Raw genomic sequence first — 25,682 nt, 5'->3', positions numbered from 1 at the left:
CACTTCGAATTAAGGATGAAACGAGGACACCACTCCACCACAGTGGACCTCCTCTAAGTTTTAGTGAGCTTCTGGGTCACTTGCTCTTAATATAGAAAGGAAACCAGGGCATTTTTCTAACTATGGCTTACCCATATTTAGTCGAACTTCTGGGTCTGCTTAACACACATCCACCACTGGATAAAACCAAATATTTATTTCTAAATAACAAGTTTCATAGAACTCAGACTGTTATCCAGAATAATCAGTTTCGAGCTAACCTTGTAAAAACCAGCCCCTCTCTCCGACAATATTTGCTTCGTACTGGGTCTGGGCTGCCGGCTGTTGAAAAATGATTGCTTCCTGAAGGCGTGGGCTGTGTTGAGGTTTTAAATTTTACCCAATCGCTAAAGTTTGTCCGTGACGCATGTAATGCACCACTTTGATGCCAAGAAGCGTTGTTCACTTCCTTCCGCTGCCGTTGCTAAAACTACAGGCAGACTGCAATTCTGAAACAGTGCAGAAAATCGAAAACATTGTTCACAATTTCTCTTTCTGTTCGCTGATTGGCCTGGTCAAAAATCGACCAGAGACATTCGAGTGTCCAGAGAAAGTTCAGTTTGAGCTTTAAGCGAGATTTTTTTTTTTTTTTTTGAACAGCGTTGCACAGGACTGACTAGGCTAGGTGTGAGCTAGAGAGCCATTTACAGGACCAATATACAGTATGTCCACAGTAGGTTTAAAACATTCTTCATTCCTGTTCCAGTAGGGATGCAATAGTTTCCAGTTGCAAGGTATTAAATGTACTAATGTTGTGTCGTACCGGTTTGAGGAATAGACATAGTTTTCTCTAGATGCGTAAAGCACACATTTAATATCTATTACTACAATCTGTCAGCCAAGTTTAATGACTGTAGGAAGGAATTGTGAAGATATACCTATTTTAATTTAACCATAAAGTAATTTCTTTCAATGGTATTAATCTATAATTCCTAACAAGAAATCATTAGAAACTAAACTGTGTATTTGGAGGTCAGCGCATCACTAATATTTGAGATTGGAGAGCTCTTTTTGTTGTATCTATTTCAAAGCTGTGATAATTTCATAACAGCCTTTGTATCATCCCTACCTGTGTCGCTGAGTGGATATAAAAAGAACTAAACAGACTAAATCCCCATTACCCCCCCCCAAAAAAAAAACAACAAAAAACACAGAAATGTTGAGATCCTTTTATTTGGATTGATACAGTACTTCAGGGGCATTGTGTTGACCTGAATAAAGAATTAAGACGTTTCCAGATTTCCAGAAACAATTTATTCTCCGATTGAGATGAAACTACTCTCTTTGAATGCAGTATGTCTAAATCTTAACACACTGTCTAAAATGGCTTGATCAATAAATATAAGTACAAAAAGACAATCGTTTTTATCATCAAACAAAAAAAAAAAGAAAAGAAAGAAAAATCATAAAATAAACCTCGGCAGTCCAGGATTACCCACAAACAAAATCATTAAAACATAAAAAAAGTAATGAGCAGTAACAAAAATAATACTTAAATAACATAATAATACTAAATTTATTATTATTGTCATAACAATATCCAGTCAAGTTTTCCTATGATTAGATTTTCAAACTAACTAATATGCACCAGTTATTTCCAGTTTGGCAGAGTTGAGCTTTTATTATCAAATCATCATATTTATCAAATCATTTTTATTGCTTTATGTTCTTGCTTTATTTTGGATCTCCCACACGTTGGCAAATTAAAGAAGTTAGATTTTTCTTCCCCCACCTTTTTTCAAATAGTTTTATATATATATATATATATATATATATATATATATAAAGTTTATTGCCACTCTGACATTTTGGCGTGCCAAAACAGCGAAAAATGAAATTACAACACCAATTTCACGTCGGATTAGTGCGTCCACTTCAGAGAAATTCTAATACTTCGAGGAAGGAAGTATTTGTTCTTCTGCCGTACATAAAGCAATATAACATTCCTTACATTTTGGAAAATCAAAAACAGAAGCGTAATAAACCAAAAATACTAACATAGTATAAGTTTTTCACTGTAAATCCAGTTGACATTAAAATGCAATACAAAAGGCAATAAAGTACAATATAATAAGCAGTGGGTCGTTCGTTAAACTCAGTACCCCGGGATCTTTCCTTCACGCGAGCTGACCACCGAAAACATTCAACGTGTTCTTTTTTATTTGGGGTCACCGACTGCGTGTTTTTCCCTCCGCATCATCCGACGCTGTGAATTCTCCAGTAATTTTGTTGCTGTTTTAAAAACTATCATATTTTCTAAGGTTATACAGAAGAAATGTGTCATGCAAGGAGCCTCCAGACAAGCTGTATCAACAGCCTCTAGCATCCCAACCAACAATAAATGAACACAAATAAAACATACGTGAAACATACGTTCAGCCATTGTGGGGATGGATTTATTCACCAATGGGGGATTCCCCAAGTCAAAGCAACTCATTAAAGCCTATTGAATCCTGTCAAAGCCTCATCAGATCTTTGGTACAAAATAAAATAAGAAACTTTCCATCTACTCTTTCTACTCACTTTCTTTGTTCCCGCTATTCTACGTTGCAAATCCGTCAAAAAGAAATACCTCTAGAACTCTGACCCTTCCTGCTTTCCGCAGGAACGTCCACTCCTATCTTCTGCACCACATCTCTCTCTTTCTCACACTTTTCTTCTGCCTGCAGCTATAACTCTCTACGCACTGCCTCCCCTCTCACACTCAAATAAAAACAACGACGGGCTAATTGTGCTCAGTGGACACAATGAAGAAAGTATACACAGCTGGGAGGCTGAGCACAGACCGCAGATTCCACCTGTGCTGAGTCGGGTTTGGGGGTAAGGGGGGTAATAAGGGATCTCTAGAACCAACACATCTCCAGCATTTTGTCTGAGGAATTTGCTGTGTCATCAGCAAAAAAAAAAGAAAAAAAAGAACTTGACTTAGCTCTTTGAAAAAGCTGCGGGTGAAATATTAACTAGTCTCCCAATGGAAAACACCTGAAATGTCTTTGGTAAAACATGAAATAAAGTAAAACCACATCGGTCAAACAGCGATCCTAAGATATGCAGGGACGTTTCGGGACTAGAGGACCACTAAGACCAGAAACTGAGAATTTCAGCTGGATGGGACCTGACCAGTGACCGACCGGTCAGAAATCCAATCTTTTTTCAGTTAGTCAAAGTGCTATGATTCCACTAACCTCAACACTCTTCAGTGCTGTTGCTGTTACTGAGGGAAGAAGACATTATTAGCTATTGTTAAGTATCGGATATCATCCCCAGAATTCTGATCGGTGCCCCTCTATCCAGGATTTGCCACCTCCAGTCAAGGAATAGTCCCGCTACATGAGGACCTTTGAATTCTTTGTGCTTCCAGCAAAAAGTGGATTCAGTAGAGCCTATGCAGCGACTGACTGTGGCCTTATACACTAAAAAAGAACAAGGAGGCGGCTTTTTTTCCCTTTTTGAATCTGAGCTGCATATGATTTTACAAGTAGAAGGAAAGAAAATCAGAAAACCAGAAGTATTAGATCTCTACTACCTAAGAGTTCAACCTTTAAACCCATAGAATAAGGAAAGTCAGTCAGGTATGCTCTGAAAGCCCTGGGTTTCTCCACAATCACAAACATATGAAAAATAAAACTGGCTTCTGGGTGGCCTGGCTTTTCCTTCTCCTTTAAGGAAACAACATACATAATTCTTAGTATGAATCAAAAAAGGCACTTCCTACATATTCCTCATATCATACACATATATAGGACATACACTTTTAAGAAGGTATACTTGCCTGCGTGTTACAGACACAAGCATGGTTATATATGTTGGTTAATAATATGTTTATCACCGAGTAACATCTTTATATATGTCAGTTTCACCTAAAGAGTTGGAGACAAGGCGATTCCAGTATCAACCAGCCACCCACCAGTTTGGCACCTACAACTAAAGCTTAAAAATATTAATAATAAATAATCATTGTTTTTTTTTGTTGTTGTTTTTTTTGGTTTAAGTTTTTTTCTTAAATTCAGAACAAGACCCTGGTTTGTTTCTTCTTTTACAAGGAAGTAAAGATCACAAAAGCATGTGCTCTGTGTGAGTTTTAAGGTGCTTTTGTAAACTCAGACTCAGACATGGGTGGTGTACAAGAAGGAGAGCCAACCAGTTTCTGGTTGCTGCGTTTGTGATTCTAACTTGCCTTCTTGCTAAATATGTAAACATGTTCAACGTAGCAGAGTCTACGGCGGGCCAGGACAGCAGACTGGGTGGCATTCTCTTTCTCTCTCTCATGTACCATCTTAGAGTCTCTCTCTTGTTCACAAAGCCTGGAACATAATTCCCACTGACCAGAGAAGTACACCTACATGTGTGTATCTGTGTGTGCAAGTGTGTGAGCGCAGGCATATCTTTTGCATCTTTCAGCCCCAGCCTCCTAAAGGTGTATCCCAGTAACACACCGGTCGTTAATGCTGCGCACACCCTTCATTGCGCACACAGAGTCACAATCGAATCCCTCTGCTTCCTCATGCTCTGCCACCCGCTTGTTAGGTGAGATTGTTGCTGATGTCCAGGGCTTGCTGGTACACCTGAGTCATGTCTTCCAGATCCCCAAGCAGGGAGAAGCTGCCGTTGTCCCCCGGGGAGCCTTTCATTTTGGAGCCGCGACTAAACTTCGGACCTTGGATGGGCGGCGCGGTCTGAAGACCTTTGAAGTTGGCGAGCTGAAGCAGGTTTTCGGCTGAGACGCAAGCCCTGATGTTGGTGCGGAGGTGTGGGGTGGAGGGATGCCACTCGGCTCCACCGAGGGAACTCGGCGATAGCGACAGAACAGAGCTGTCCTCCCCCACGATGCTGGAGGGCCGACTCTGACTGCGGGACAGGCCCGAGTCGGTTGTGGGAGGAGGCTCGCCTAGGACCCCTGCTACTGCTGCCGAAGAGGGCAGCCCACTGTAGGTGGAGTACTTGCCGTTTCGCTTCAGAATGCCCTTCCTCCCCATCATTCGCTTAGGAGGGGAGGTAGCTACCAGAGACATGCTGGTACCTCCTAAAAGCTCAGAGGATTCACTGCGCTCCGGGGAAGAGTAGTACCCTGATTCCCGCTGTTGGTTGTTTTTCAAGATGCCTTTCTTTGGTAGAGACGGTACCATCTTGGCTGGTGAGCCACCTCCCAACACTGGCTCGTTTTCCTCTCTGTCAGGGCTTGAAGCCTCCTCTCCACCGTCAGCTTGTTGAGGCAGTGCCCCTCGACTCAGCTCCACTTCTTCAGGACTGGCGGACCTTTGCTCCTCAGTAACCCTTGTCTTCAAAATGCCCTTGGGTCTCTTCAAACCTGGTTTATCCTCTGCGCCCTCTTGGGACTGGCCAGCTTCAACGTTTTCCTTCTTTGATTTCTTGGGCCTCTGCCGCAGGATCTGGGGTATGGCAGCAGCTTTGGCTCCGGTACTACGTGGCTCAGTGCGATTCTGCCAGTCGATGAAACGGGCAAGCATGGGCGAGCCACCGTGGTCGCGCTGGCCCTCACAGTCACAGACGCTGTTTTTCCAGCCCCAGTTTACCCACCAGTGATTGGCTATGTCCTCTACTGTGGCTCGCCGCTCGGGGTTCACCATCAGCATCCAGCGGATCAGTCCACGGGCATCTATAAGCAACGCAATATTGTGTTAGATTGTATCAAATGTTGAAATTACGGGCAAATGTAAAATGTGAAGTGAAGCTTTATAATTTCAAAAACATATTGGAATGTCCAGCTTACTGAATGTATTTCAATAAGAGATGCACCAAGATTTTGGCAGATAACCAGAATCAGCCCATTTTCATTTTCACCATCCCCAGACAGTGACAGCATTTTTCCTATCTGAGAATGCACCATAAACTGCACCAGGTCAGAGTAACAACAACACGATTCAATTCGGATGCAGTTACTGGGGGAAGAAGACTCAAAGTCAGCTATTTTCAGTATCAGTGAAATGTTTTAAAAAATTCAAGGATGCAACAGATATTCAAGAGCATTTTTGAAAGGTATAAAGATTCAGCGACATGTCCAGACATGTCATTCAGTCTGGGTTAGGGTTAGAGAAAGCAGGAAAGAGTAGCATGTAAAGCAGATACCAGGAAGGCTGCTCTATGCCCTGTTTTATGTCTTTGATCTTTCAATCTCTCTGTGTCGTGGAACATGGTGTGTTTGTAAATGTTGACATCCTTTTGGAAATGTCAGAGAAAAGGTTAGGATTTATATTCTCCAGCAATAGCTGATGTAACGTTTTGAACCGTGAGTTAACATCATAATAACTAGCTTATGTCTATGAACCACACCGACTTCTTGCCCTGAAATATAAAAAACAAACTTCTTAGGTAGAAAGTCATACCTGAAGACTGAGTGGGCTCTTTGTATTCACCATTGCTAATCTGACGAATGAGCTTCTTGTGGTCTCCCCCATCAAAAGGCATGGTTCCATAGACCAGGGTATACAGCAGCACTCCGAGAGCCCAGCTGTCCACCTGGTGAAGACAAAAACCTGGTTACAGACATATCCATTTGGTTATAAACAATCTGACATGCTGTATATATGGTGGATGTCAGCAAAAAATACACAAAGTTGAGGTGTGTTATGCAAGCTAAATGCAGTCGTCCAAACCTTGCTTTGATTAGTGATTCATGGCATGGAAATGTGGAATGAGCTCAGCTCTACTCAACATCAGATTGGAGCTCCGAGAAACCCTCTAGATGTTTGCAGTGAACCAAATAAACACTACGTTCACTTTTTTTTTTCACACTATCCTACAACAACATTACTGTTTAAAAGCTTTTGACACATTTGTCAGATGAAATGATGGCAAATGATGGTGATATGGTGGGAAAATAATTGCTTCCTCAAAGATTAGTCGCCCCCTCTCTCTTCTGCCATGTCAGGCAGGAGCAAAAATGTTCGCAGCGCCAGCCTAATGCATTATGACATTCTAAGATGTTACATAAGAGTTTATGTTTTGTGACGTTAAAAGGTATGGGGGCATGGAGTAAAGTGGTGGGAGCGGAAGAATAATAAGACCGGAGGAGATACCTGTATTGGGATATTTTGAATTCCTAGCAGCTTACTGGAGAAAAGATTACGACCTGTTTCTAGGATTCTGTATCCATGACAGGAACTGACAGATTCTGTGCGTTGACGTTAGATTGCAGGGAACACCCACAAGGTTATTTGCTTTCCTCTGGGGGTAGCTAAGGTTTAAAGAAGTAGACGAGGAAGAGGAAATCAGATAAGACCAGTAAAAGAGCTGGTGTACTTCCTGATAGGTTTTGGACCTGCATCAAGAATGCTCCACTCTTCGGTCACCATTGGTCAATTGTGTTGAAGGCGAGACCGGGTGCATACTTTTCTTGTGTTCTATTTTTGATGCTGGTGTTCGTTCTGATTTGCGGCCTCGCCCCGAGTGTGGTTCTGTAATTTCGACAGCAAATGGGTTTTCACATCCCTAAGTAAATTATAGTGACTCACGCTAATCTGGATAGTGAACAGATTTAAACAGATTTTACAACTGAGACACAAGTGGAGTTATAGTTTATAGAACTTTTTGGAGTCTTGTTTTTTTTTTCTTTTTACAAAAAGCAAGATATACGAGAGATCCAGAATTTCAGCTTTAAGCCAAAATCATTTTTTGTGTGGAACTATGCAGTCCCCTTGCAAAGGTTTTCATACCCCTGAGATTTTTCACATTTTGTCACCTTGCAGCGACAAACTTTGTGTTATTGAGAATCTATTAGATAAATCAACACAAAATAGCATATATTTGTGAAGTGGAAGTATGTGACTTCTTCAGAGGACATGGTGAAGACATTGTCTAAACTGATAAGCTGCACAAGACAAGCATTTATCACAGATGAAGAAAACTCATAATTGGTAAAGCCACTGGTTTGACCAAGTATTGACCAAGAGAAACTGAATACAGACGCATAAAGTGGACACAGATTTTTAAACTATCACTTTAATTATGCAATGGAAAGATTTCAATGCAATGCAAAATGGATTGTAAATACTTCTACAAGGCACTGTTTGTGAAAGCTTCAAACCAAAACCTATAATTAAGTGTGTGACTATGACTGCACATACATCAGAACAGTCTGAATCATTGCTTGCTTCACTGAGCCTTACCTCCGGGCCACGGTATGGTCTTCCATTGACAATCTCTGGTGAAGCATAAAGGGGGCTTCCACAGAAAGTTTGCAGCAGCTTGTCCTTATGGTAGAGGTTGGACAATCCAAAATCAGCGATCTGTGGACATACGATTAAGTGATTCTTGTGTGACTGATAAAACTTTATAGATCTTTTGACATACGTACAGGAAAGCAACTCACCTTAATATTGCAGTTTTCATCCAGTAGCACGTTTTCCAGTTTCAGATCCCTGTGCACCACTCCATTCTGAAAAATTAAAGAAAGCAATCTGAGTGATGCATCAACAAATTTATTTATCCGTCATCCTCCCATTGTTGTTGCGTAATGATTTACTCTGACTGGCATAGCTTGTGACTCTCTGGGGAAATCAAGGCGTCCTGTTGGTCTAGCTCAATTTTAATTGCTCCTGTGCCCTCTGGGGTCCTTCTGTTGACATCTGCTGCGATTTCCATTTTAAATCAAGTCACATGTGTCACATAAACATAAGCCTGTAATTACGGGGCCTGTGCAAATGATGTTCTCACAGCACTTAGAGAACATGGTATTAAAATAACAATCCTGATAATGGCTGGGTTTAAGCAAACATCTAGGAATTAACATGTGGTACGCAGAGCCCCGCTCAGATGTGGAGGAATGACTTCATTCGTCAACCCCCCGCCAGCTTGTGCTGATGATCTGCGAGGCATCTCGCATTGGTTGTTGTCTAGCACGCCGCTCGTGTTCACATGACTCTGATTGGTGGATGTGAGGGAAGGAGTGATTGCTTGCTTGTCGCGTCAGTGACTCACGCCATCCCACCCAGCAGGAGGCTGCACTCACTGGTGATGAGTCATCATTTATGGTTGTCTGGGACTCTCCTATCTGAGGACAATGATGTCAGCTCCCATCTCGAGTTGGGACAAGCATGACAACTTTGGGGTGGGAGGGGGGCGGCATCCAAACAAGCTGTGTGACCTAAGGGGGTTTTTCACAATGGGAACCATGCTGCTCTGTGTGGAGCATGGGTTGAAATGGGTGTCACTAAATCTCCTGGGGGGGCTCCCCTGAGCTCAGGGGAGAGCCTGGAGCATCAATCAGAGTGTGAGCACAGAATGAATGTGTGGTCTATGAACGGAGTGTAAGCCTGAATTAAGCTGGCCTACGTTCTATCTTCACTTAACTAAAACAGATGACTCTTTAACCCCAATGTGCCAAGAAAAGCACGCAGTGCAGTGCCGGCAGATTATCTGACTACACAGCTAACTTTGTGCAGAATGCTTCCTGCTCCAATTAGCCTGGAAACCAAAGCCTGTACAGGGTGTGAGAGGTAAAGAGTTTCACCTGTATCTGTTTATCTTCATAAAAATGCTGGTTAAATATGCTTTTCTCACCTTGTGGCAGTGGTGCACAGCAGAGACTATTTGTCTGAAGAAGTGTCGTGTCTCCCGCTCACTAAGGCGCCTACGCTCGCTGATGTAGTCGTACAGCTCCCCCTTACTGGCATACTCCATGACAATCACAATCTTGTCCTTGTTCTCAAACACTGAAAAGTAAATCGAGCAGAGACAAACTTTTAGGGTTCGAACAGGTTGAATTTAGGCCATTTAAATGACAAAAGAAAAAAAAAACAGTGACCAATCCTGTGAGCCCCATTTTAGCTTTGGAGCAGAACTCAAAATTACAGAGCTGCACATTATCTTGACAGCTTTCCCAAAGTTACATCATCCAAACCCCACCTCACGTGCCTGGTTTCTATACAACATTGCAGAAGGAGGCTGTTAATTTAATCAAGCTCCATATTCACAGAAGAAAACAGGTGGAGAAAAGAAAAGAAAAAGCTAAAGGAAAACAAATGAATGAGGTAAGAGTAAGCATGACATGAGTTAGTGGATTAAAGGCACCCACTTTACAGCATGTAAAAAAAATGTCAATTTGTGATCTCTCTCTAAATGTTCCCTTTTATAATAACACTGTTATGTTGTTCAGCTTCAACCAATTTAATGTATTTTGGACTTTAAAATGTCTGATGAATTGCAGTCCAGATTCTAAACACCCTAAGAGAACAACTCTTTTACTTGGCTCTGACAGGAGGTTATCACTTCAGGCTTATTAGCAGCTAATGTTTATTCACACTGCATTCTCACAGTGTTGTCAAATTGTTTGTATGTTGTGTGTCACTTTGTTGCAGTTAGTGACACACAACTGCAACAAAGCATCTAAAAATGCTGAGGTTAGCATTTTTCCAAGCATCTAAAAATGCTGATGCACAAAAGATTCAAAAGTGATGAAAGTTTCTTTACAGCTAGCCTTAAAAGTAGTTTTTATTTTGAAGATTCAAATACAGACTTTTAGGTTTTGGACTGAGGACGTATGAAAACAGTCCAGACTTGACAACTGTAACAACCTCTTTAGCACAGTGTGTAGGTAGAAAGCTAAAAAGAGTCATTAGCACTGTTAGCGGCTAACAGTTAGCCAGTTGCAAAGTACCGGTGAGAAAAATGTTTTAGTTGACTCCGTTGCCGCAATGTGGCAATTTAAGAAGTACTCAAACATAACAAGGCATAAGGTTTAAGTCACAAATCTTCATGTTATCGGCTCATTATATCTGCTTAGTCTGTTTTCACCAGACAAATTCACATGCTTATATTGCATCTTTAGCTTCACTAGGCCTTTTCCTTATTGACTGAGTAGCCTGAAGCAATTCACAAAAAGAGAACCGATGTAGCTTAAGTTGAGAGTTTAAATTCCCAAACCGTACCGTTTATGATACAAAAGTAAAATTGTGACAACGCAGCATATTACTACCCCACTGCAAATCATTAAACACATAATTGTGTGTCATATTTTTGGCTTATCAGTGTAAGATTTCAGCTTTGGAAATATAGCTGGTCTATGAGGAATGACAGTGGTTAGGTAAAGAGAGAACGGAGGGGGGGGGGAAATGAGTACGTGACAACAGCACAGTCAGTCATGCTGCTGTGTATTGCGGGTGTTGATTTTCCCACACAGCAGGGTTACTGAGGGTGAAGACCTCTACTTTCTACACTCTTGAGTGAACACCTTCATAGTCTGTCCCCGTCTTAATTTTTTTTCCTCTCCCAGGGTCCTTTTAAAGATATAATCCTCTACAAAAACACACGGTTGTTGAGTGATGTTAATGTTCCCTGATTGTGACTGTCTGGCTGCTTGGGAAACAGCAAGACGGTTGTAAGCCATTGCATTCCGCAGGGCAAAGACGATCCAGCCATCTGATTGGCGGACAGAGTGGGGACCTGGGGTGACATTCACACTGATCCTTGATGGGCTTGTGCTTGGTGAGCCAATTCTCAGCTTGCACTCCCATTTACCTTTAACCTCTGGTGGCGAAGTAATTACCTAGCTTACATAAGTCAGGTTTGTTACGGTCTGCTGGGAATGCCAGACGGTTTCTTCATCACTCACTGAGCTTTGTTCATATGTCAAACCTTCACATCTGACTAATTTGCAGCTATTGTTCATTTGCCTGTGTTGATGGAAGGCTTCTGTCGCAAACTTTCAAAGCGATAAATATATTACAATAAAATGACAAACAAGCATTGAACATGTTTAGTCACAATGTAATGCAGGATTTCAATGATTACAATGCGAAAAGAAAACATTTCAGATAAAAATATTTGTTTTTCATTTCAAAAGAAAGTACACAGATCTTAGGTCAAGGTTGTTAATATTAACATTTCTGCTATTTTGTTGTTTCTGCTATTACATCATTCCTAATGTATTTTTTTGCACTTTGACTTATTGGCCTATTTTGGTGCACTACTTTAGAAGTAGCTGAGGCAACATAGGAAGTAACAGAAACAAAATATTTGATGTGTGTAAGGTTCATAATTATTTAGGGCAGCTCAACTTGTTGGACTTGGCTGTTCAACCCGAGCGTGATTAAACAGTTCCTCAATCAAAATCTCATTGTCTTGTTAGTCTATTTTTGTGTCAAAGACTAAAGTACAAAGGTGTACAGAGAAATTAGCTTGCGACTGCAACTGAACCATTCGTAACATGATCATTCCCGCATGCTGACTGTGCAGTTGGAAGTTCATAATTCAGTTAGTAAACTATACTCAGGAAAAAGGAGGATGGAAGAAGCAGAGAGACGTGAGAAGCAGGACATGAAGACCTATCTGCAGTTCATAAAAGAGAGAGCAAGACCTATAGCAAATAACAGGAAGGCTAAACAATTGGCCTGTTTATCCTTTTGGGGTTTCCACTTAGTTTTTTTTTAGAAATGTGGTCAAGATTTTTGGAAATGTCAGCTCTTTTAAAGATCTGCTTAGTGAAGGAGAAACAAACTGGTGTTTGCATGTAGCAGTGCTAACAATTCTAAAGACAATTTAAAACGCCATCTTCTTAATCATTTTCTCTTAATTTTGAATCTGATACCGAAACTGTTCTCTGACACATATCTTCTTATATTGTTATTCTTAAAGAGAAATTAAAATTCTCTGAAACTGGTACTGTCCAGAAAAATGGAAATTGATCTGAAAATACTGACTGGTGAGTCACAAATTTTACTACTGAGTCACACCAAAATTTGATATTGCATATGCATATGCATATGTTGATGCTCATATCTGTGTACTTGTTGCTAATCAGTAAGCCAAACCAGCATCACTGCATGTACTCAGCAATAGCTTTGCATATCTTAGCCTGAAGTAGGTCATCCCTACCCAAAATTGTTCTCTTAAATGTCACATTATTCATAGTTAGTGTAAAAATGACTCAATTTAAACATATACAGCTTGGAAGAAGACGTGTAAGCAAAGATTTTTCTAATCTCACTTTGTTTCAGACCGTGTTAGTTTGTTCAATTACACCCATCTATAAAGCTGACACTTTGTGTAAAAAGGAGGGCACTAACATGCAGCGGAGTATCGTTCGCTTCTAAATGCCCCACTCAGCATGTTGACGAATGCAAAATATAAGGGAGTGGTAAAAATCCATCTTCACGCACACATCTGGTTCAGCTTTGCTTCACACAAGGCAGTTAGCAGGGGCTGTTGTAAGAGGGTGTTGCCGGGTACACAAATCTCTGGGCCTCCTATATATGTGCTGCAAGCGAGCGAGGCCTGGGTGGAGGCCAGGCCACAACAGTAAACGCTGGCTTTGGGGAGAAACACCAAAGAGTGAAAGCAACGAGTCTGGTCGAGACTGCTAGCGGAGCTGGTTGCTTATAAACGAGGACGAGACTAACAAAAAGCCTGATATGGGCTCCTCAGAGTTTACAAAGCTGCGTGTTCTTTTAATCATTCCCTCAAAAGACACATAAAACTCTGCTGCTATTTAGCAGCTGATTACTGACACGTTCCCATGACAAATTGTGTTTGTTTATGAACACATTAGTGATAATGATCTGGGGACTTTGTACTTGGACAACGGGACAGACGGTAAGTCTGATTGGGCAATGACTCCTAACCTTTTCGTTCTGGGGCTTCTGTCCCAAATAGAGTTGATACAGTCAAAGGAAAAGTCACAACAAGTAACTTAAACTGCCCCTGCCCTGTGACTTTAACTAACTGCACATTGGCCAGACTAAGCAATGATTAACTGCGAGCAGTACTTCAAGCACTCAATGCAAATTGTTCAGTGGAGTCACCATTAATTCTAATCTCTGTTTTCCTTCTTTGAGGCTAAGGTAATTCGAAAGGGCTCAAAGATCGGAAGTTCCACAAAAATAAATATACGTGCTGTCTGGGCCTGATGTGAAAGCTTTGATATTTACAGAGTTGCTTACTGAAGTACGCTTCTGGTTGCCATTGCTCCAGGGAAGACTTAAGGATTTTCCTCCCACTGCATAGCACTGGACCAGAGTCAAACTGGGAGCATGCCTAGGTCACAGAGGTCAATCTAGCTACACATAAGTTACACACACTTTTACACACAAAGGCACTCACACACAAGTAACAAAACCTCTTAAACTGACACAATTACACCGGGACACACACGCACATGCATGCCGAGTACAGTCTGGCTCCCAGCTGCAGTTGTCTCTAAGCATCAGCAGATGTCTGGCTCTGAGATCAAGACCAGAGAAGACAAGGGATGAGACTGCTTGGATGTGGGAAAGGAGATCCCTTAGAATATCACCCCCCACCCCCCCACCCCCCACACACACACACACACGCGTGCACACACATTAAGAGAAATCCAGACACACACTGCCAAAAACCTTCCTAGCTTTTACTGGTCCAGGCAGCCAGACAGAGGAGATGAATAACATCCCAGATCTGTAGCCTGGGACTTATTATGACATATGCATGTCAAAATAATGACAGTCCTGCAGCTTGGCCACAAGTGCTACATGTGTTGGAGGAAATATGCATTTTGGATTTGTGTGTTTTTTCTCATGTGTCTTCAGGATGTACAAATGTCTGATTTTTTTTATATATACATATATTTTTTTTTCTTTCCAGACGCTGCGCTCGCTTCTCACCTTCGTATATAGAGATGATGTGTGGGTGGCGGAGGGATGACATGATTTCGATCTCTCTGCGGATGTGCACCATGTCCTGCTCATCCTTGATCTTCTCCTTCCGAATTGATTTGATCGCCACCTGAAAAGAGACAAAAAAAGAAAGAAAAAAACCAAACACTTTCATTGGATAACTTGAAGAAGTTTAAAATAGATATTTTTGGCTACAGCACAGTAAGTCAGATTTCCTGTTTTTCCCCTTCTAAACCTAGTAAATAAGCTTAATTTTAGCAGGAAATTGTTAAATAGGAACAAATTAAAGTCACGCGCATTATCTTATCAGTGACCTTTAACTTGCACGCAGTCATTTCACAACACATGCGGCGCGCTGTGTAAAATCAATCAGTCTCAGTCAAAATATGTGCCCCAGAAAAAGATAGGTCATATAAGTCTATATGTATAAAACACATAATGGAACCTTGTCTTGTATGTTTAAGCAGATATCAATCCCCATCCATCCATCCATTTTCTGTTCACCCTTGTCCCTAATGGGGTCGGGAGGGTTGCTGGTGCCCATCTCCAGCTACGTTCCAGGCGAGAGGCGGGGTACACCCCGGACAGGTCGCCAGTCTGTCGCAGGGCAACACAAAGACATACAGGACAAACAACCATTCACACACACACTCACACCTAGGGAGAATTTAGAGAAACCAATTGACCTGACAGTCATGTTTTTGGACTGTGGGAGGAAGCCGGAGTACCCGGAGAGAACCCACGCATGCACAGGGAGAACATGCAAACTCCATGCAGAAAGACCCCGGCCGGGAATCGAACCCAGGACCTTCTTGCTGCAAGGCAACAGTGCTACCAACTGCGCCACTGTGCAGCCCCAGATATCAATCAACAATACAAATTAAGCTATGATAAGTACCCCAATTCATTTTTAGCGAAAACATTCACAGGCAAAAACACACTGGGTTGCTTATCAGCAATCTACATGGGAGCCTTGGGTAATAAGCTGCAGAAAAAAAACTCACTTACTTTACTTATCTACTGCTCCATTTATACCAATAAACACCGAGCAGTTCACTCACAGCACTGCTGACTGATTCTAGATGCAGTTTTACAGCCACTCTGGCACAAAGTAATGCTTGATGCTAAATGGAATTTATCATCATAATCCCAGCACCCTCCTTAAATTTAACGTCAGCAGATCATCATTCTTCCAGATCATAATAAGTTGCAATGTTTACAACAGTTAGCTAAAACCTGAAAAGAGCTGATCCTTTCAAGATGCACCTTTGCTATGTTGCACTTTTGCAGTTTTGGCCGTTTCATGCCCAAAGTAAAAGGATTCGTCTGATGTTGGGACATTTTCCGTCTAACTTCTGGTCAGCTGAATTTACACTTAGTTGATTTCAGAAAATAAAATCAAGGTATTTGTCCTTTTGTTGTTTGCTTTTTAATGCTGATAATGCTAACCATGCTAATTACTATTACAAGATCCTAGAGAAAGTTTAAATTATCAGCTATTTGATCATTTTCTCTCTTTTGAACTGCACAACTCTTGCTTTACGGAGATATTTTTCACACTCTTGGCTCAGCTTCTGAAACAATGGAAAGTCAGCACTTTACAAACAAATATCAGAAATAGGCAACAAACTAGGGGTGTCCTAAATTTTGGGAGATCTGTGATTTTTACATGTGAAGCCGATCTTATCCACCGATGTTGTCAACCTTGGCAACGGTCTAAAAATCAACCACTGTGCTTTTCTTTTCTCCTGTGAGAGAGGTTTGACTGACAAACCGGCCGACCAGGTCATGTCTGCACACTTACAGTTAACAATAGTCACCCCCTTGTTGCCAATTCAGCAACTTTCTTAATCTATTGAGCAACATTTCAGAAAAAAAATCGGAATCGATAAGTTAGGCTTTTTAAAAGATCGGTAATCAGCGGTCAGCCAGAAAATTGCAATCGGTCCACCCCTACAACAAACCTTTCTAGTATGACAATAAAGGATGATGTTCAACATCCAACAGTCTTTTCAGGTTTTGCATATGCTTGGAGGACCTACAAAATCAAGTGAATCCATAAAAGGAGAGGCCATCATGTCAATGTACTAAAAGTAAGGGGACTCCTCCAAAAGACAAAGTGTTGCTATTCAAAAAGTCATTGAGAGGACACTAATCACAACCTGGCAACCCACTTTTAGTCATTCTAATAAAGAACCTTAATTCAAAGCAGCTGCTAAACTGTCCTGCTGGGAGTTTCAAGCAGGAATCAGAAGAATGAGCAGACGTTGAGAAAGTGATTCATTTCACTTGGCTTGCTAAATGGGCCTGAAATCGGAAATCCAGCTGCTACAAACAACACTTGATTTGATGATTCTTCAATGCCGCTGGCCTGCCAATAGCCACAACTGTAGGCATCAAAACCACTAACCTATGCTCTTCATAAATGACAACTTAGCGGCACTCTTCAAATAAACCAATTGAGAGTGCGCAGGCTAGCACATCACGCTAATTGCAGCCTAAACATCCTGGATCAAGTCCTGGGTTTTCTTTGATCATGCCTGTATAGAGTCTGTTCACTCTAAATACTGTTAGTTTAAACTTTTGTCCTCTCCTTGCAAAGTGGCTGCCTTCGAAGGAGCCCATGCAGGGGAAACCACAAGCGGTAGCGAGTGCCAAGCTAATTACCATGTACATCAATAAAAATAACCCCAATCCGGAATAACTCCCTCCTAGACCATGCCTTGATTACACAGAATTTAAAGACATTAAACTATAACAAATGTAGCAGCGGATTTGCATGCTGTGTTCCTAATTTGTTGCTTTGAGTTGTTCTGTTTTGTTGTTGTTAAATTAGGCTTAATTATACCACACAAGTCACTGAGTTCTAAAACATGAGCAACATTTCTTACACGCAGTGGTGGTAACAATTTTTTCCTTCCATTATTTGATATTACAAAAAGTTAGGCATGCTATGTTGTGACAAATACGTTTTCGACTCCTTGCAGATTTTTTACTGCTATTGCTTTTTTATTTGCACCAAAATGTTTCAGATCATCAAAAAAAAGTTAAAATGGGACAGAGACAACTTGAGAAAATGGCAAACACAGTCTATAATTTGCTATCATTGAATAAATGATTAAAAAAAAAAAACTCACCAAATTAATTTGCAAAAATGTGAAAAGGTTTGGGCAGCGGCATTTCGAACGTTAGCTGGAGATAGGCACCAACACCCCTCCCGACCCCTCTAAGGGACAAGGGTGTGCAGAAAATGGATGGATGGATATATGGTGAAAAGGTAATTTCTTACCTTGTTAAATCATGAATGCTGTCATTAAAAATAAATAACAGGATTTCTTTCATGTAACTTTCACGAGCCGTACTGTGGCCTGATTACTACCACACCTGTAAAATCAAAAAATCTCTTAAACAGAACCTGCCTGAAAACGTGAAGTAGACTCAACTATAAAAATAAGCAACACATCTAAAGAGGAAAAAAAACATCATTGATATCTATTAGTCCAGAAAGGATTATAAACCCATTTCTAAAGCTTTGAGACTTCAGGAAGAGTCTTTCACACAACAGTAGTGTAGAGCTGCATAATACGCAGACCCTCAATCTCAATCAATGAATTTTTAGTGCATGTCTATATATATATCTAAAACATTTGACCAATGATCATTTGATCAATACATTTCTCTTAATGCTACATAAATCATATTCTTAGTGGGTGAGATGCTTGGAAAGTGGGGTGATGATAAAGAAATAAAATTAATCAAGAAAGGAAGGGTTAATGTCAGTCAATATTGTAATCACAATTTTGAGTAATAGTGTGGAATTCAATATTTTCCTGAAATTGTTCAGTACTACTTTCTAGCAATGGCTGACGTATCAATTTAATCCAAAGCTTAATTCATCCAGTAGGCCACAAAAGTGGCATACATTACAAAGCTTCATGGCAATTGTACCAGTTGTTAGGTTCAAGAGATAAATATTATATACACATTAACCTAGATTTGTTTGCATCATCAGTTCTAAACATATTTTGCATTCACTATTTTTGTCGGACAGTCTGAAATATTTAAGTGTGGCAAAAATGAAAAGAAGAAATCTGTAAGGAGGAAACTACATTTTCACAGCACAGTGCGTTTTCCTACTAGAATGGCAATAATCAATCTTCTACTGCAATTTTATTCTAACTTATTGAATGACCCTGTTCTCCCTCACTGGACTTGAGACAATGCCAGGTATTACCATCCTGGAGCTCCTCATGTTCCCATGCCCAGAACTCGACGTGGATCATTTAACAGGATTGTGGATCAACTCCTTGCCAGGCTGGCTGACACAGCTACGCTTGTTCTTAAGTGGATCCCCAATTACCATCAGTCGCAATAAACAGTCCTCGGCACTGCTGCCCATGTTGCCCCATGCCAAGATTTGGGGAGACGTCCACCCTCCCCTCCAACCCCCAAAACCCGACCTATGCTCTAAAAGGAGCTTGTTTGAAGTGAAAATCTGTGCCTCGCTTCAGTAGAGCCTGACATCTTCCAGTGCTTTCTCAGGCTATTAAAGCAGATAAAGTATTCATCACAAACTGACCCGTCCGCGTTTTGTCTGAAGGTCTTGATCATCTGCTGTGTTGACTGCACGTCTGAGTCACTGAGCAGAGAAAGCGAGAGTGGGAGGAAGAGGCCCGTCACTTTTCCAGAGAACTTTATCCTCAAACACAGCCAGGAGTCATAATACCTCATCAGTGGCACCACATATAGCAGAGGAATGTCAAAGTTTCTTTCCCCTTCTGTGCACCTCCCCATTGAAGCCATTATTGGAGAATGATGTAATCTGGTGCTTTAAGATCACTTTTATATGACTCTGTATTCCCTTCAACTTAGGCAGCCTGTCTCTTGTTATTGTGCTGGGGTTCCCTTTATCCCTTGTGCTAACAGCTCACCTCCTCCTGCCTCTGATGATTCCTCTATGCAGGATATTAACCTTCCCTCCCATCTCATTTCCTGCTGAGGATGGCCTTTCATCTGTCGGTGTTCATTTCAGGTTTGCCTGTCACCACGTCTTTTTTACTACAGATGTCATTTAATACATAGGGGCTAAGCCAATCTTCTCCAGGCATGCTAACTCAAACAAGGTTGTCGCATTTTCACACGATGAAAGAGTTCAACTTCATACAGTTGCTGGATTCCAACTCGTACGCCACATATGGCTGTCCTGATTAAAGCAGACGCGCCGTTCTACTTTCACTGACACACTAAACGCCCTGCATCTAATCAATCTTCATCCAAAGCCATACGGTTAATTCCATCACACAGACACACATAGAATCACAGCTTCCTCCATTTATCTCATCTGTCAGCTCCTGTGATTGAATTTGAGGAATGAGTTGAGTTTGAACCGACTGTTGTTATCTACCATATGGACACGAGGGACTTCCTCTGGGTTAAAGGTCAAGTAAGCTCTAATCGTGTAACGTCAGACGCGCGTGGTGAGGAAGTCATGCTCTGTTAGTGATGTGTTCCATGAGGGGAGAGAATGTCCACATCAAAAGGTGGTAAGGTATATTAAAGTCTTAAGAAGTTAAAACTGTGCTAATTTTCTGATAAAAATAAACTTCTACAGTTTATGGTTCACATGCTAGAAAGTGTGTCCGAGTGAGAACACTCCCCCTCAGCCCTCTTGTTAAAGGATTTCTCAAAAATGCATGAAAGAATCAAAGCAACACTCCAGGTATGCTTTTAATGAAGAAATAACATTTTTGTTTTGCGGAAAGAAACATTCAAAACCTACTACCCAAATTTCTCACAGTTGAATGGCCGACAAAGACAAACACATGTCAAAAGATGTTCATCATCCCACCTCCCTCTGCTGGCAGGGAGGTGGGATGAAGGTAACGACCTTGCATGCAGGGTTTCACGGAAAGTTCCACATGTCCTGCCAGAGTGGGGACGGGGTCATATTTTGCCATGATGCTTAAGCCTGTAAGGATATATCAGCGATGGGCGGGTTTGATATGATGCATACAGCTTATCAGGCTTAAAAAAGAAACAGAAAGTGGCCTGCTGACTTAAAAATAAACACACACTGGTTTCCAGCATCTTGTATAATCTCCAACGCAGACAGCGGCATTAGTTTCTGCCGTATTTTGGACATTGTCTAAACCTATGGTTGTCAAGCTGTGGTACAAGTAACACTATTAATACCTGGGGAGCAACAATAGGTCTTCAAGTAGATATCTGAAACAAGTAAGCTAAAAAGCACCAATAGCCAAAAAGATTAATGACTCAAAAGAGTTCAAAAATCAGTGGGATTTGCTAATTGGTAAGAGTTGTTATATATGTCAATACCAATGTATTTCGCTGCATGACAGTAGGCACATGTTCACTGAAGGAGGTTGGTGTGAAATTTATAATGGGATAAATCTTCAAAACTGCAAATAAACTTAGTTAACTGAGATTATCACTAAGCTTGACATCCAAGGCAGCCATCTTGGATTTGGCATCAGGGTTGGTCGGAAACCTGCAACTTTCCCATTTGGAATTTGACATCAGAGGAACTTTCTGTTCAATTGACCAACATGAAACCGGGAACATTTTCATTTCTAAGTAGAAATGGAATATGCGCCACCAAAGCGGTGTCATTCAGTTAAAAATGTTCCTGTTCTTGTTTCTTTTTTATGGCCTAACACAACAAGCCCAAGTTCTGTTGTAGTACTTCGGAACAACATTGTGGACAAACTTGGGAAACTTGATATTTACAGTGTTGTCTTGAGAACCATCAGACCGTGGGCGTTACCAGACCCATTTCACTGGCATGGTTGCCCTTGAACATATCTTCTGTGGCCTAATAAAACTCCCAAATGCAATTTCCACCAAAGGTTGCCACTGTTTAAAGAGCCTATAAAGATCCACTTGAAAAGGTTACAATGAAGTCTGATTCATGGAGTAAAAATATAAAGGAAAATAAAAAATAAAAAAAACAACTAATGAGTAATACATTGCATTGTTAGGTAGCATTGTGAAGTTGGTAAAAAAAAATATAAATAAATAAAAAAGACAGAAATGTTGCATATGTGAATCTGGAAGTAAAGTTTAACAAAATATCTCCTTCAGTTTGTAAGTGGGAGTGTGGTTTTACTCATTTAGATCACAAATGTAGTAGAAAATGAATCCTTTCTTCTTCTATTTTTTAAGTGTTTCCCTCCTTTGGTTTTCATTAGTCATATTGTTGTTTACTGGCTGGGAGCGCACTGACAACAGAACCAGAGTGTTTGCATATAAATTTTAAGTACGGGTCTGGATTTCATATTCATCTCTTGTGCCCCAGTACTACTTTGTGTGTAGCAACGCCCCTGTGCTGGACGTTGGAACAAAGGAAAATGACCTCTGAGGTTTCATTCTGAGGGCAACTTCACAGCAGTCGCATCAGTCTGTCAGTAGCCGGATATGAACCCCAACATCCGGCCGGGAGGCCGCGCACAGGACAAGGCGTGTGCTGCACAGCTTCCCGGCCCCACGGGTCTTATTTTTGAGCGTAGGGGGAATTCCCGACGGGGTGGCAACGGGACAGCTAAGCACACGCCTCTGACTGCAACGCTGCACTTCCTCCGAGACCGGGGTCGTTTGCAGAGACTTCTGACAGTATGCGTTTAAAACGGGCGTCTGGGGGCGCACTAAAACCCACAGCGAGAGGTTATTTACAGCTGCTGAGGGGCGGCTTGTTAAGGGGGCTCACCTCTCTGCCGGAGTGCCGCTCAATAGCCTTCTTGACTTTGCCGTAGGTGCCTCTTCCCAGCGTCTCCAGGAGCTCGTAGCGGTGTTTGAGGTTGTGCTTGTGGTGGTGCTTCTTCACGCCCGAGTTCCGCCGACCGTCGCCTTGTGCCGGGGTATCCTCGGGTGAGGCGCCGGCAGGTGAGGCCGGAGGTGGAGTAGGAGGGGAGGGGACACCCGCCGCCGGTCTGCCCGCCGCGCTTTGACCCCTCAGGGACTCGGGACGGGCGGCACCCCGGCGGGGTGATAAATAAGCGGTCTCCATTTCACTAGGGAGACGTTTTAAACAATCTTCTCAACTGTTAAATATATTTAAACTACTAACTTAAACTAATCAATACGATAATACTTAAAAGACCTAATAATAGTAATAATAAATAAATAAATTACAAGTCATAAAGCAAATGATATTATCACATATGGAATCTAATATTCACTGATTGTCTTTGATCGAAGTAAACAAACATTTCTTCTCTTAGCTATTTTATGTTATAATCGCGTTATAATCGACTACTAATGAGGCGCGCTGATCTAAAATGGTCACTTTATAATAACTAATAGGCATACAAATTAAATTATAATGCCAACGTAGCTAATAAAACATAGACTAGTCTGTGTTCAGATATCGACAGCAAGGCTGCATGTCGCAATCTGACCACGCTTTCGTTCTTGCTTTTGACAAATACTGGCTATATTATCTCTGCATGCTGAAGAAAATAAAAAAAATAAAAAAATAAAACATAAATAAACTGGCACGATCTAACTGTGGTCAATTCTATGTTGTTCACGTCATCTGTCGTCCTACACTTTGCCAACATCACAAGAAAGGCGAAAAAGCTGCGACGAAACCGGCGTTTAGGGTGAAGATGACCCTCATTGTGTCCACGGCCCAGGTACACAGCTCCTTTCATTCATGAAGAGGCTGTCTATTGTGCGTCTGCTTGCTCCGGGCTCTGCTCGGCGGCGGTGGGAGTGCGCTGTGCTCGGACTCTGTCTCACGCTGACGCGCTGTGGATACTGCCATGGTCGTTTCGCTGCGCCCCTTCTTGTTTTTCCCCCTCTCCTTCTTCGTGTGCCCTTCTTGTGTTTCTCCTTCCCTTTCTCTCTCTATCCACGGCGTGAGGGGCCGTGAAGAAGGAATGCGAGATGATCCGAGATCGGAGGCGGAGTTTTTAGGCAGACCTCCTCCTACTCTCTCCTGCCTCTCCTTCCAGCGGTCTTGTCCCACATACACTGCTCGCTCTCTTCTGACATGACCACGCAGGGGCGTAGCCAGGTATTACAGTGTTGCTGGCTACAGTAATTGCCCATTTATCTCCCGTTGCAGTGGCGCAATCTTAATCTGAAAACTTTAGGAGGTAATATTCATTTAAAGGAGGTGGACAATGCTGATGTTCTTAAAGCTGCAGTAGCTATATAACTTTTACAAAAGGTACTTTTTGACATTTGCTGAAACTGTCACTATGCCATTACAGTATGGCATGAGGCAGACGGTCTGTGAAAAATTCAGCTCCTCTGCTACACCTTTTTCCTGTTGTGAATGCTAGGCTAGTTAGCATGGACACTGATGACAGCAGGTCAATGGTTTTCCTGTAACGATTAGTGTGTTTTTTGCTATTAGCACATTTAGCAGCGAGTACTTGACATTAATTGACAGTGTTAAGGCCCTCCTCCTGGCTCTGATTGGTTGTTTTTGGTGCATTTTTTCAGATGGCAATAAAAGCTCAGGGAGGAGGTGGAGGAGATCGAACTCTTTACAGATTATTTGTCTCAAGACATACTGTCACAATATGGTGACAGTTTTATAAATATGTAAAAAAAAAAAAAAAAAAAACTTTGTATATATGTTTATATATATAAAAGTTACATACTGCACCTTTAAAAACGCAGGCATCACTGTTTAGTTTTTATTTTTCTACCTATGATCTGACTGGCCACGGTAGTCAGATCAGATTTAGTAAATTCCAATTTACTAAATATTTACTACCAATATTTAGTAACTTGGAATACCAATGAAAACATCATTCATTTTAGTAACTCCGATCACTAAATGAAATATTATATACTTTACACACAGAACAATTCCTATTAAATAGACGTTTTTCCCCTTGATGTTTTTCTTGGAAGATAACATCAGATCAATAAAACAAATGTTTTTAATACAGACGCGGACCTAATGAGAATGGTATTTAATACCTGTGTAAAAATGACAAACAAACAAACCTCATCAGACATCTTGTAACAAGGCCCCGCCCACAGGCGTATGGGCATGGTCAATTTTTTTGCCAACGAGATAAAGTGTAAATCCACACAACAGGATGGACCAGACCAATCAGTGGCGCCTCAGAATGGCACAAAAACACCAAACAACACAGAACGGTAAAAAAGACGTGGCTTGCATGTAGATACCGAAACATGGAACTGCCATTTTGAAATTTTCCCACTCTGGTTTTTCAGACACTACTGTTTTTCTATATCGATGCGCACGTAAAAGCTAAACAATAAAAAAACAAAAAAAACTTTGCTACATAGTCGCTACAGACATTGCCACATCTTGTCTCTGTGTGGGCGGGGCCTTAATTATTAAACATAACTGTGTTGTGTATTTGGTGCCCCCATTTGAATGGGAGTCTTATTGTTGCTGAGTCCATACAGTCTCAAATGCGAATGTCCTCAGAGAGTCCAGGCAGACCTCTGTGTACATGTGCAAATGGTAAAACTTATGTTTACACAGGCTTTGCGATCGAGTGGACAATACAGCTGTCAGGAGGTATAAATCAGGCCAAACAAGGTTTCCAGGGCCAAAGGAAAGAAAAAGGTCCACGGTGTTACAGGTTTTACACCATATTTTGTATTGAGGTGCTTTTCTCCATGTCCGTCTTTTGTTTCATGCCAACCTAGAGTGTTTTTCTTTCTCTCTTTCTTTCTTTGTCATGAAGCTAAGTTTTAGCACGCGTCAGACATCAAACTACCAAACTGTCAGAAACTGGACAGAAATGATGTGATAAAATAGCCAAGGTTCAAAGAAAATCATTAAGAGACATAAGAAAGTCTGGAAAACAAAAACTCAACGCCATCAGGGCTGCAGTAATTTAATTTAAATTGTGTTTCATGAAGGCAATAACAGTTGTCAATCAGTCGTATTACATTTACAGTACAGAAAGACACAACTAATCATCTTATCGTCTTCAACATCTGTGTTTAAGTAACTTGATCCAACTTAATGTGAATTTATTTCTGTTTTTGTTTAGAAGGTATCTGAGCTGTGTTACAAATTAC

At 41.3% G+C, this 25,682-nt stretch overlaps 1 protein-coding gene across 2 annotated transcripts; it reads right to left on the bottom strand.

Moving 5' to 3' along the window:
• Positions 1–1,196: 1,196 nt before the first annotated feature.
• nuak1b (NUAK family, SNF1-like kinase, 1b) lies at positions 1,197–23,596 on the bottom strand. 2 transcript variants are annotated; one of them, XM_028037363.1, is made up of 7 exons: positions 22,369–23,596; positions 14,634–14,754; positions 9,559–9,710; positions 8,369–8,434; positions 8,124–8,285; positions 6,384–6,516; positions 1,197–5,656 (listed from the first exon to the last, which is right to left on the bottom strand). In XM_028037363.1, the coding sequence occupies exons 1-7, from the start codon at positions 22,666–22,668 to the stop codon at positions 4,563–4,565; spliced, it is 2,028 nt and encodes a 675-aa protein (XP_027893164.1). In that variant the 5' UTR covers positions 22,669–23,596; the 3' UTR covers positions 1,197–4,562. The 2 variants fall into 2 exon arrangements, with proteins under 2 accessions (XP_027893164.1, XP_027893171.1); XM_028037370.1 differs by having other exon boundaries at positions 8,166–8,285; positions 22,369–23,594.
• Positions 23,597–25,682: the final 2,086 nt, after the last annotated feature.

Source organism: Xiphophorus couchianus, chromosome 2, assembly GCF_001444195.1.
Source record: "Xiphophorus couchianus chromosome 2, X_couchianus-1.0, whole genome shotgun sequence".
Classification (NCBI taxonomy): domain Eukaryota; kingdom Metazoa; phylum Chordata; class Actinopteri; order Cyprinodontiformes; family Poeciliidae; genus Xiphophorus; species Xiphophorus couchianus.
Note: the sequence above shows the minus strand (reverse complement) of the source record. Positions and strands in the feature narration are given on the sequence as shown.

Bases quoted from the DNA above. Each gene is read 5' to 3' on its own strand.
- nuak1b (XM_028037363.1), bottom strand. From the start codon at position 22,668: ATGGAGACCGCTTATTTATCACCCCGCCGGGGTGCCGCCCGTCCCGAG. The intron at 8,435-9,558 runs GTGAGAAAAGCA...TTAATTTTTCAG, and splicing joins CTGTGCACCACTGCCACAAG to AATGGAGTGGTGCACAGGGA. The intron at 8,286-8,368 runs GTGAGTTGCTTT...GTATGTCCACAG, and splicing joins ATGAAAACTGCAATATTAAG to ATCGCTGATTTTGGATTGTC.